Here is a 12,841-nt window from a genome sequence, read left to right on the forward strand (position 1 = left end):
TCATTGTCTTTACAACAAACTACTATTACTGAGTTGTCTGTGCACTGAACTGTTTCAAAAGTTATCTTCCATGGCATGTCACTTATGTAATATAGGAACAGTAACAGGCATAGTATACCTACTTGTATTTATCTCCTTCCAACTACAACAGGCTTGCTCACCTTCTTGTTGTATAACTACCCTCTGCTTTCTACTTTAGAAACAGACTGAGAACCAGTTTAAAGACTTTCCATTTTTGAAGCAACAGGTTATGGTGTATCAAGTTAGATGCTCTATTGAGGCCACAAAAGATACCGAATATGCTTAGCTTGTTATCAAAGCATTTGCTTATTTTTGTTCATTAATAGCATGCACCTCCCCCCCTTGAACCATGGACCTTGCCGTTGGTGGGGGGGCTTGCGTGCCTCAGCGATACAGATAGCCGTACCATAGGTGCAACCACAACGGAGGGGTATCTGTTGAGAGGCCAGACAAACATCTGGTTCCTGAAGAGGGGCAGCAGCCTTTTCAGTAGTTGCAAGGGCAACAGTCTGGATGATTGACTGATCTGGCCTTGTAACACTAACCAAAACGACCTTGCTGTGCTGGTACTGCGAACGGCTGAAAGCAAGGGGAAACTACGGCCGTAATCTTTTCCCGAGGGCATGCAGCTTTACTGTATAGTTAAATGATGATGGCGTCCTCTTGGGTAAAATATTCCAGAGGTAAAATAGTCCCCCATTCGGATCTCCGGGCGGGGACTATAAAAGAGGATGTCGTTATCAGGAGAAAGAAAACTGGCGTTCTACGGATCGGAGCGTGGAATGTCAGATCCCTTAATCGGGCAGGTAGGTTAGAAAATTTAAAAAGGGAAATGGATAGGTTAAAGTTAGATATAGTGGGAATTAGTGAAGTTCGGTGGCAGGAGGAACAAGACATTTGGTCAGGTGACTACAGGGTTATAAACACAAAATCAAATAGGGGTAATGCAGGAGTAGATTTAATAATGAATAGGAAAATAGGAATGCGAGTAAACTACTACAAACAGCAAAGTGAACACATTATGGTGGCCAAGACAGATACGAAGCCCATGCCTACTACAGTAGTACAAGTTTATATGCCAACTAGCTCAGCAGATGACGAAGAAGTTGAAGAAATGTATGATGAAATAAAAGAAATTATTCAGATCATGAAGGGAGATGAAAATTTAATAGTCATGGGTGACTGGAATTCATCAGTAGGAAAAGGGAGAGAAGGAAATGTAGTAGGTGAATATGGATTGGGGGTAAGAAATGAAAGAGGAAGCCACCTGGTAGAATTTTGCACAGAGCACAACTTAATCATAGCTAACACTTGGTTCAAGAATCATGAAAGAAGGTTGTATACATGGAAGAAGCCAGGAGGTACTGACAGGTTTCAGATAGATTATATAATGGTAAGACAGAGATTTAGGAACCAGGTTTTAAATTGTAAGACATTTCCAGGGGCAGATGTGGATTCTGACCACAATCTATTGGTTATGACCTGTGGATTAAAACTGAAGAAACTACAAAAAGGTGGGAATTTAAGGAGATGGGACCTGGATAAACTGAAAGAACCAGAGGTTGTACAGAGTTTCAGGGAGAGCATACGGGAACAATTGACAGGAATGGGGGAAAGAAATACAGTAGAAGAAGAATGGGTAGCTTTGAGGGATGAAGTAGTGAAGGCAGCAGAGGATCAAGTAGGTAAAAAGACTAGGGCTAGTAGAAACCCTTGGGTGACAGAAGAAATATTGAATTTAATTGATGAAAGGAGAAAATACAAAAATGCAGTAAATGAAGCAGGCAAAAAGGAATACAAACGTCTCAAAAATGAGATCGACAGTAAGTGTAAAATGGCTAAGCAGGCATGGCTAGAGGACAAATGTAAGGATGTGGAGGCTTATATCACTAGGGGCAAGATAGATACAGCCTACAGGAAAATTAAAGAGACCTTCAGAGAAAAGAGAACCACTTGTATGAATATCAAAAGCTCAGATGGAAACCCACTTCTAAGCAAAGAAGGGAAAGCAGAAAGGTGGAAGGAGTATATAGAGCGTCTATACAAGGGTGATTTACTTGAGGACAATATTATGGAAATGGAAGAGGATGTAGATGAAGATGAAATGGGAGATATAATACTGCGTGAAGAGTTTGACAGAGCACTGAAAGACCTGAGTCGAAACAGGGCCCCGGGAGTAGACAACATTCCATTAGAACTACTGACAGCCTTGGGAGAGCCAGTCCTGACGAAACTCTACCATCTGGTGAGCAAGATGTATGAAACAGGTGAAATACCCTCAGACTTCAAGAAGAATATAATAATTCCAATCCCAAAGAAAGCAGGTGTTGACAAATGTGAAAATTACCTAACTATCAGTTTAATAAGTCACGGCTGCAAAATACGAACGCGAATTCTTTACAGACGAATGGAAAAACTAGTAGAAGCCAACCTTGGGGAAGATCAGTTTGGATTCCGTCGAAATGTTGGGACACGTGAGGCAATACTGACCCTACGACTTATCTTAGAAGCTAGATTAAGGAAAGGCAAACCTATGTTTCTAGCATTTGTAGACTTAGAGAAAGCTTTTGATAATGTTGACTGGAATACTCTCTTTCAAATTCTGAAGGTGGCAGGGGTAAAATACAGGGAGCGAAAGGCTATTTACAATTTGTACAGAAACCAGATGGCAGTTATAAGAGTCGAGGGGCACGAAAGGGAAGCAGTGGTTAGGAAGGGAGTGAGACAGGGTTGTAGTCTCTCCCCAATGTTATTCAATCTGTATATTGAGCAAGCAGTGAAGGAAACAAAAGAATAATTCGGAATAGGTATTAAAATCCATGGAGAAGAAATAATAACTTTGAGGTTTGCTGATGACATTGTAATTTTGTCAGAGACAGCAAAGGACTAGGAAGAGCAGTTGAATGGAATGGATAGTGTCTTGAAAGGAGGGTATAAGATGAACATCAACAAAAGCGAAACGAGGATAATGGAATGTAGTCGAATTAAGTCAGGTGATGCTGCGGGAATTATATTAGGAAATGAGACACTTAAAGTAGTAAAGGAATTTTGCTATTTGGGGACGAAATAATTGATGATGGTCGAAGTAGAGAGGATATAAAATGTAGACTGGCAATGGCAAGGAAAGCGTTTGTGAAGAAGAGAAATTTGTTAACATCGAGTATAGATTTAAGTGTCAGGAAGTCATTTCTGATAGTATTTGTATGGAGTGTAGCCATGTATGGAAGTGAAACATGGACAATAAATAGTTTGGACAAGAAGAGAATAGAAGCTTTCGAAATGTGGTGCTACAGAAGAATGCTGAAGATTAGATGGGTAGATCACATAACTAATGAGGAAGTATTGAATAGGATTGGGGAGAAGACATTTGTGGCACAACTTGACTAGAAGAAGGGATCGGTTGGTAGGACATGTTCTGAGGCATCAAGGGATCACCAATTTAGTATTGGAGGGCAGCGTGGAGGGTAAAAATCGTAGAGGGAGACCAAGAGATGAATACACTAAGCAGATTCAGAAGGATGTAGGTTTCAGTAGGTACTGGGAGATGAGGAAGTTTGCACAGGATAGACTAGCATGGAGATCTGCATCAAACCAGTCTCATGACTGAAGACCACAACAACAACAACAGCATGCACACTACTTCGCAAATTCCTAAGTCGATATTAATTATTTAGACTAATGTTGTGAGTTTTGTCATATTTTTGTAATTGATTAAATGGTCTACACTCAAATATTGTAGACAAAATTGATAATACTGATACTGTCAGAAACTTCCTATCTTACCCATCCCTTCCATGAATAGGCTGAACTTATGCATATTTCAGTCTGTCAGGAATGCAACCCTCATCAAATGTTTGATTTATTATGGGGTTGAGTTCTGGTGCAATATTATGACAGCCTGCTTTTATTATTTTTATTGAAATTTTATCTCAGCTTACAGATTTAAGATTTTTTGAGGAATTTATAATGCTAGCCCTTTGTGGTGAGGTACATGAGTAAATTTATATTCTCCAGTTGCATTTAGTTGGGACTTACTTGAAATTATAAAGAGTCTGTTGAGTTTTTCCTAGATATGTCTGTAGTGTGCAACAGTTTTCCTATCAATTTCTAAAGTACTGTGAAAATGAGTGGTTTTCTTAGCACTTACTTCATCTGGACTATCTGCCAAACAGCTTTTGATTTTTTATGGCATTTGAGATAAATTTACTGTTTCCCATTTGCTTTGCTTATTTAATGATTCTGTCAAATATTCTTTTGTATTTGCTTACACACAAGAGAAACTCTGCATTATGGTTGTTCATTGCTTCCATGTGCATTTTCCTCTTTCTGATGTTAAAGATCTTGATACCTTCAGTTATCCATGAGTTTATTTTATTGAATTTGCCATGTACTGCTATGTAGGGGAAACAGTCATTGAATATGCTTATGAATTCTGATACAGAATCTTTGTAATTAGTGTTTATTGTACACTGCTCACTGAATGATTGAGAAGTTAAATTCAGTTATGAGAGAGGTATATTCTCATTTCATTGACTAAAGTTTCTGACTCTCTCTCTTCACTGTAGGGCCTATAAGTTTTATTTAAATTTGACAATGAGACAAAAAGGGCTGAATGGGCAGATATCCCCCAGTCTAAAATGAACTTTTCTTCAGCACTCTTTGTCATATTAAGTACTTAGTTATACATGTTACAGTAGATTCTGTTACTCTGTGGTATGCAAGATACTGTGCTATTTTATACTGCAGAACCAATACGACTTGCTTGTATGGATGATGTAATACCTCAGACACTGATTGAAAACAAACCTGTCAAAGTGAGTGATCCCACTATTTTGTAGTGGTGGTCTCATAATTTGTGGAGGTGTGTTATAATTTTGCCCCGCCAGTCCAAACTAACATTCCTTAAAGTTTCACCAGTTCATTTCAATTGACTGCCACTAAGATTATTTTAGGATATTCAGAAAAGTTGCAGATATCTAGATGAAACATAGTGGATGTGTAGGTGTGGCAACATAGTGCTATACATATTGTTTTGTTTGTGCCCAGTTGCACTTTTAAGGGGAAAAACACATTGTGAAAGGTAATTTGGCATTTTAGGTTTAGAGGGAATATCTTCAAAACAATGATATCTATAAATATTTTTTCATATAAAAGTTGATATGTAGTCAATGTTCTTGAAAACTGTGTAATCAATTTTTGTAATAATTTCTAATTTTGCAAAATACCCCTCCATCATTAATGAATTTTGAAATTTGAAAACTTTTGTTACAACTTAAATTAAAGATGCTCTCAAGCCACATACATCCATTTGTAATAAAGCTGGTTCCTGAAATAACACTTTTGGAAACTAAGCTGTGCACAATGTTTGTTTAGAGTATTTTCAACATACCAAATTAAAATACCTAAACGTTCATTATCATCTTACGATCATAATTATTTATTTTACTTATATTTGTTTTATGATTTAAATTGTTATTTTATGTTTTTCATTCAAGGTTTTTTTACTTGTTTTTTAGTTTACCATTTCACATATGTGTATTTTGTTAATTGAAAATAATAAATAACTCATTATTATGATAGAAAATAATTACAGTGATGATAATTTGTAAGCAAATGCTTAAAACATGAATTTTTACACCTTGCACATAAAGTGAATGAAATTTCAAAATTGAGCATGATTTCAAATTGTCACTGGTGATCCTGGTTTGTATCAGGAATATTTCAGTACATTGGTAAGCCTTGGTGGAAAGAACTACAGCTTGATTATATTGTTTCTCAAGTGGAGATTGAGATCATAATCATTCAACAGAAATAAATCGGAAAATCTTCTGATAAATTTCTTTCAACATCGAAAGCTGTATACATTCCATGGCTGTTTCTATACCATGGACCCCTTTGGGATTACCAGATGTTTCTTGTCCTCAGTCAGTCTTTTCATAGCTTTAAAAGTAACCGATGAGGAGTTTGGACTGCAGATTTGAGAATCTCTTTTTGAAGCCCCAAATATCCTTGTGATAGCATCAAAAGCTGATAAACAAACATCTGACCAGGTTAAAAGGTATTTGAGAGATGTTTACTTTCCCAATGAAGCAGAAATATCTATATTATTGTTAGATTCTTCTGGTGGTTAGTGTGAAAGAACCATGTAGAGCACCATACCTAAGGACAAGGAACTTGTTTATTTGGTTGTCTCAAAGGGCCTGACAGCACAGGTACAGCTGTGAGATATATACAGCTTTTGATGTTGGAAGAACTTTGTGAGAAGATGTTCAGATCTATTTCTTCTGAATATTTATGATGTCACTTGAGAAATGATATAATTTAAGCTGCAGTCATTAGTATGTAATCAGTTCTCTTCACTAAGGCTTACCAAAGTACTGAAAATATGCCTAATACAAATCAGGTTATTTAGAGGACCATCCATGACAACTTGAAGTCCTGCTGAATTTTGTTTTATAATGTCTTCTCTGTTGTGTACATTACCTGCAGAAATGTTGAACATTTTATGTACACTGCATGTATGTTTTAAGCATTGCTTTGCAGATTATCATTATTGTAATTATTTTTATCATAATAATGAGTTACTTATTACTTCCAATTAACAAAATACATATATGTGAAACAGTAAACTAAAAAATAAAGAAACCCATGAATGTAAAATAACAAATTAAAACATAAAACAAATATAAGTAAAATAAATAATTAGAACAGTAATCAATGTTTAGATATTTAAATTAGGTATGTTGAAAATATTACAAGTGCATATCGTGTACAGCTTGTTTTCCAAAAATGGTATTTCAGAAACCGGCCTTATTACACAGAGATATATATGGCTTGAAAGCTTCTTTAATTTATGTTGTAACAAAAGTTTTCATTTTTTAAAATTAATTAATTGTGGTGGGGTATTTTACAAAATTAGAAATTATTACAGAAGTTGATTATACAGTTTTCAAGAACGTTAATCACATATCAACTTTTATATGAGAAACATTTCTTATAATATCATTGTTTTGAAGATATTCCCTCTAAACCTAAACTGACAAATTACCTTTCACAATGTGTTTTACTCATGAAAATAAAATTGAACAAGAACAAAAAAATATGTACTGCATTATTTTGCCCCCTCTACACACCCACCAATTTCCATCAAGATCATTTATGGACACTTCGCGATGTTACCCCTGTGTTTTGGACTCAACATTAAACTGTAGATTTCCTAGTTAGAAGGTAGAAGGAAGACAAGGCATACCATCACCAATATGCATGTCTAGCAAAGCACTCCAGTTTTCAAACCATGTGTTCAGTTTTACATGCAATTTTTTTTCTTTTTTCATAGGAACTTGGAGGATCCAACTCATCTTACAGCATTAGTGATCAATTAAAACTGAATCCACTGTTTAGTGAAGAAAACAAAACAGTAACAATAAATGATGTTGAATCACTGATTACAAAGATGAGAGATGAATGGAAAGTAAGTTTGCATGCTTTTTCTTGACTCTAAAAAGATAAATTGTTCTTAAGATTCAATTGATTTTTCATGTGAGTTAACCTGACTAACTGTACAGTCTTCCTGTTGGTGTGAGGATGGGACATTGTTGCTGTTTTATAAATGTCAGCAAACACTCCATATTAATGTAACACTATAAAGCAATTTCACATTGTAATTTGTGAAATAATTTTATTATTACTATATTATGTGTAACCAAGTTACACTCCTATGGAAAGGATAGATTGCAACTTACCATAAAGATGGCATGTTAAGTTGCAGACAGGCACAGTGAAAAGACTGTTATACACTGAGTTTATGGCCAAAGCCTTCTTCAGAAAAGAAAGGACAACATACATATTCAAACAAGTAGGCACACCTCATGCATATATGACCACTATTGTCGGCCGCTCTGACCAGACTGCAGGCTTTTGCCAAAATCTCATGTGTAACAATCCTTTTCATTGTACCTGTCTGCAACTCAGGGTGCCATCTTTATGGTGAGCAGCAATCTATCCTTTTCATAATTGTTGATATTCCAATTTGGGTTTTCCACTGTTCAAGCTGCATTTCAGTAGCATGTAATACTCGTTTGTCTTCCATCGAGAGACTAGGAGTCTGATTATGTTCTCCTCATTCAGGTATGAAGAGGAGTTTGCATAGACACTCATTAGCAAAGTTAGCTGATGTGTACTATGTTATTAGTGAAAATATGGACATTTACTTCACTTCATGTTCTTCAATGTATTTTGATTTGGAGCCCTCATTTCTCTCTTCAATACCTCTTCAGTGAATCTGTTCAACTGTTATGTTCTACAGTGTGTGTTTGAATCAGTTGTGTGAAAGACATGGAGAACTAAGCAGTATTACAGGAAGTGCTTGGACAATGAGTACGATGTACTTAGTGTGTAAGTCATTTTTGGAATTATCAAATCTGCCACTGTATTCCTAACCTCATTATCAAGTCATTGACAGTAAATTTTACTGTTTCCAAGAATAACAGGCTCAGAAGTACGAGTTGGTGGGGGAAAGTAATAAGAATTTAAGAATGTATTAAACTGCTCCTTTTGTGACATATACGCATCTTATTTCTTAATGCAGTGGCTCTGCAAATGAAAGTTGGAAAAAAAGAAGAAATTCTGATATTGCTTTTATAAGTGCATGACAGTGACAGTTCAGAATTTTTGATCCATTGAAAACAGACTATTAATAACTAATAACATTTGTTATTTTGGTCAAATATTCATTTTTTTTTATCTTGGGAGTCATCATAAAAAGTGTGAGTCTTTTGGAGGTGTTATTCCATAGATAACTATATGATTCATTATGAATGAAACACACACAACACCTGTGTAATATTCTTTATATATATTCTATAATATTCTTTATTCATATTACACCAGTGTTGTGTGTGTTTAATTCATAATGCATAAAATAGGCTTCCAAGAACTGACAGAAAGTCAATCAATGCAATATATGATTCAGATTGGAACTCAAACATGGATTTCCCACTTATCGTGAGAAGTTGCCTTACCATTTGGCTATCTGAGCACAACTCACAGCCAGACCCAAACTTCCATATGTCATCAACCATGCGTCTACAACCCATACTCTGGGTTTGCGTCCCAGTACGGCACAAATTTTCGTTGTCATCATTCCATTCTACAGCTGATGGTTGTCCATATTCACAACTGTAAACACATTTAATGTATTTCATAATGGCTGTAGTTGCTGCAGTGCCTGTTGCTTTGGATATGCATGCATGTCCAAAGGAACTTTGCATTGTAATTCAGACCAACAGCAGGCAAGTGACTTTCAAGTGAAATGTGTATCCTGTATGGGAATATTCATAATGAATGTATAAGTACAGATTGTAGATGCATTGTTGAAGACATGTGGAAGTTTAGGTATGGTCATGAGTTGTACTCAGATAGCCAATTGGTAAGGTGACCACTCGTGTAAGCAGAAAATCCAGGTTGGAGTCCTCGTCTGGCACAAATTTTCATTGTTGTCATTCCATTCTACAGTTGATATTTTTCAAAATTCACAATTGTGAATACATTTAATGTATCTAGATTGCCTCTCCTGTCAGAATTATTTAAAAAATCAGTATTAAAATCAACATAAATTAGTAGTCTCTCTAAATGCCTGCACAGTGCCATCTTTTTCTTGCACACACACACACACACACACACACACACACACACACACACACACACACACACTTTTTCCATTGTATGTAGTAACAAAAATATACATAGCATTTTCAAGTCTAAATTCACAACCTCATGTCATGTATGCTGAGCTACACAGAACCAATTTATTTCCATAATTTTGAATTTGTGTTATTTATGAATATAACAACTCCTACTGTATGCAAATGGTATGCAATTGTTTAGAAGCTCTTACATTGAGCTTCCTTACCCCTGTAGACAAATGGTGATCAGGCATGCAAATTAATAGACTACCATCCAAGTTTGGACATTTTGTAAGCAAGCTAACAGCCTATATACATTATTGTATGTTATTGTTTGACTTTCTAATATTTTTATGAAGTATAATTGCTTCACCTTTCCATCTACCATATGCATGGTGACATTAGAGTTTGTAATTTTCATTTCATTTAATACCAAATTTCTTATGTCATGCCAAGTCAAAATACAATTTTTTCATCGCAAGACTTTGACAACTGGCTTTATTATACTTGTCAGGTGCTGCAAATGGAGGTCTGAGTGGACTTAACTGAGCAAGAACAACTAAGTACCCCCCACAATAATTGATAAAAGACAGATTGAAATATCATATGTAAAAACAAAATTATTGGCATGAGAGTATACTCAAACATACACTTCCTTTCAATCACATCAGTAAAACCTCACCAATCAGAGCCTCTAATACAGACCAGACTGTATACATTCTGAATTTAACATCAAGCTATATTAACATTTCTGACACAGTCAGGTCTGTAGGAGATGATCTGTGATTATGTGCTGTAGAATTCTTGTGTAATTATGACACATATTCCAGTATTTAAACTGGAATATGCGTCATTATAATTATGTCCAGTCTATGTGACTACTAATAATGCACTGAAGATAGCTGCACTGTCTTTTTAAAATTTAGATCTCCAATACAATAAAAAAAGACAGATAACATTAAGACCGAAGCTGACCATCTACCTGTCATGGATTACATCATGGGTGTGGGCCACAGTCATTCCCATGGAATCAAACACAATGAAAATACCTACACTGAAAAAGGCTCATACCAGAGCTTAAACATCTCAATTGTGAAAGGTTGTGAAAAATAATGAAAGATACAAGTGTCAACATGCATTACATCATAATGAGACAATGGGCCAAATTGGATCTCTTCACGTTATATCTTGTTGCAATCTAGACCTTGCACTAGTATTTTATTGTCATTGATTGGCTGTGCTCAAATGTTTATGCAATGTTTATAAATACATATGTAAACTTTTTTAACAAAATTTTATTAAAATATGTAAAAATGCGGTATATTACATTACTTTTACATATTTTAGTGTTTTTATGAGACTGGTTTACAATCACAGTCACTATGTAATGGGTAATATGTACATGCACTTTCCATATTTAATTAATCCATAGGCATTGTTCTCAGTCACATGATTTTCTCACTGTAACTCTATGCTAAATTAAGAGCCATCGCTTCTCATGTAGTTGCCTATTGCAAATTGTTATCATGTGGTTTCAAAGCACTACTATAATTTGCTTTTAACTCTTACAGTATTCCAATTCAGCTCATTGTCTCATTATGATGTTGTGTTTGTTGAAACTTATTGTTCATAACATTTCACACTTGAGATTCTTTTTCAATGTTTGGACTTGGCAAACGTAAGTATTAACATTGTACAGCAGGACTCAGTGTGTTACATGTCGTTAATTAATGACATATACTTCGATGTAATTTCTGAAATTCATTGTACTTGCATATGCCTGAAAGCCACTTGATGAAGAACCCTCAACGTAACATATACCTTTTGTATGTCAGTGTGAGAGTGTTTGAACATCGCCTGTCACATAAGCAATATTGTTCAATATTATATAAGATGCACTGCATTTCATCTCTTATTTTTATTTCATATGTTCAGACACTATTAGCATATGTAGCTGACATTGTATCATATATTTTATATATTATTCAGTCCCCCGCCTATTTTGTACTAAGTGGTATGTAATCCTATTGCTATGCTTTCTGTTTTCTTATAAGTATACTCCAGGTGAATTCTGACCTGTAACTTATGTTAGAATGGTTTAACTTAAGCAATCTATCCAAACTGTCATGGCTCATTGGGGCGTTAGGACAAGAGTATGACCAAAGGTATCTGATATTCATTCATAGCATCAATTTTGTTGGAAAGATCCATATAAAGATAATTTATTCATTCCAAAACAATACCCCTCCAAAATTTACACCCTCCTATATATTCTCCAAAATACTGAAAATCGTTACTCAAAAAATATCAAATCAAGAAGTTCGTAACATCAGTGTACCTGAACATATAAAAGCACAGTTCACAGATACTGGTCAATATCTCTAACAGTGAATATCTCACCAAAATTCAGAAAAACTCCCACAGTGTCTTAAAAACCTTAAAACTATTTCTCCTAATGTTAATTTCTGTAGAATGCCGAAACAAGTTTTAAAATAACAAACATAGCACTGCATTATCTAAAACTGCAAAAGCATCATGTAAAGCCTGTTCAACTTTGTTGATAAGATGCAAAACAGTTCAGTAGAACAAATGCTAAAGTTTACAATAACAACAGGCTAGCAGGAAGGCAATTAGATCTGTTGATATCACATCAATTGTAAATCATGTGATATGTCACATTGTCCTGCTGGAATTGCCCAAGTCCATCGAGATACACAATGGACATGAATGGATGTAGATGATCAGACAGGATGCCTACATATGTGTCACCAGTCAAAGTCGTATATAGACGTATCAGGGGTCCCATATCACCCCAAATGCACATGTCCCACATCATTACAGAGACCCCACCAGCTTAAACAGTCCCCTGCTGACATGCAGGGTCCATGTATTCATGAGGTTGTCTCCATACCCGAACCTGTCCATCCACTCAGTACAATTTAAAACAAGACTCATCCAGCCATGCAACATGTTTCCAGTCATCAAGAGTCCAATGTCAGTATTGACGGGACCAGGCAGTACTAAGAAATGTTATTAAAAAGTCCAGAAGCATGTGTATCATGTCTGAGATCAGTAACTCTGATAATAAAATTAAAGCAATTTGGATTATTTTTGAAAGGGAAACAGGGCAACCAAGA

General features: G+C 35.5%; 1 protein-coding gene across 5 annotated transcripts in view; it reads left to right on the plus strand.

The window, feature by feature from the left end:
• Window positions 1–12,841, plus strand: part of LOC126248999 (glycogen debranching enzyme) — a 220,039-nt gene that overhangs the window by 89,517 nt on the left and 117,681 nt on the right. For all 5 annotated transcript variants that reach the window (XM_049950579.1, XM_049950582.1, XM_049950583.1 and 2 more), the window contains exon 5: window positions 7,358–7,492. In XM_049950579.1, coding sequence (XP_049806536.1) covers window positions 7,358–7,492 — 135 coding nt within the window. The remainder of the gene's footprint in view (window positions 1–7,357; window positions 7,493–12,841) is intronic.

The sequence above is a fragment of the Schistocerca nitens genome, chromosome 3, assembly GCF_023898315.1.
Source record: "Schistocerca nitens isolate TAMUIC-IGC-003100 chromosome 3, iqSchNite1.1, whole genome shotgun sequence".
In the NCBI taxonomy this organism is placed as follows: Eukaryota; Metazoa; Arthropoda; class Insecta; order Orthoptera; family Acrididae; genus Schistocerca; species Schistocerca nitens.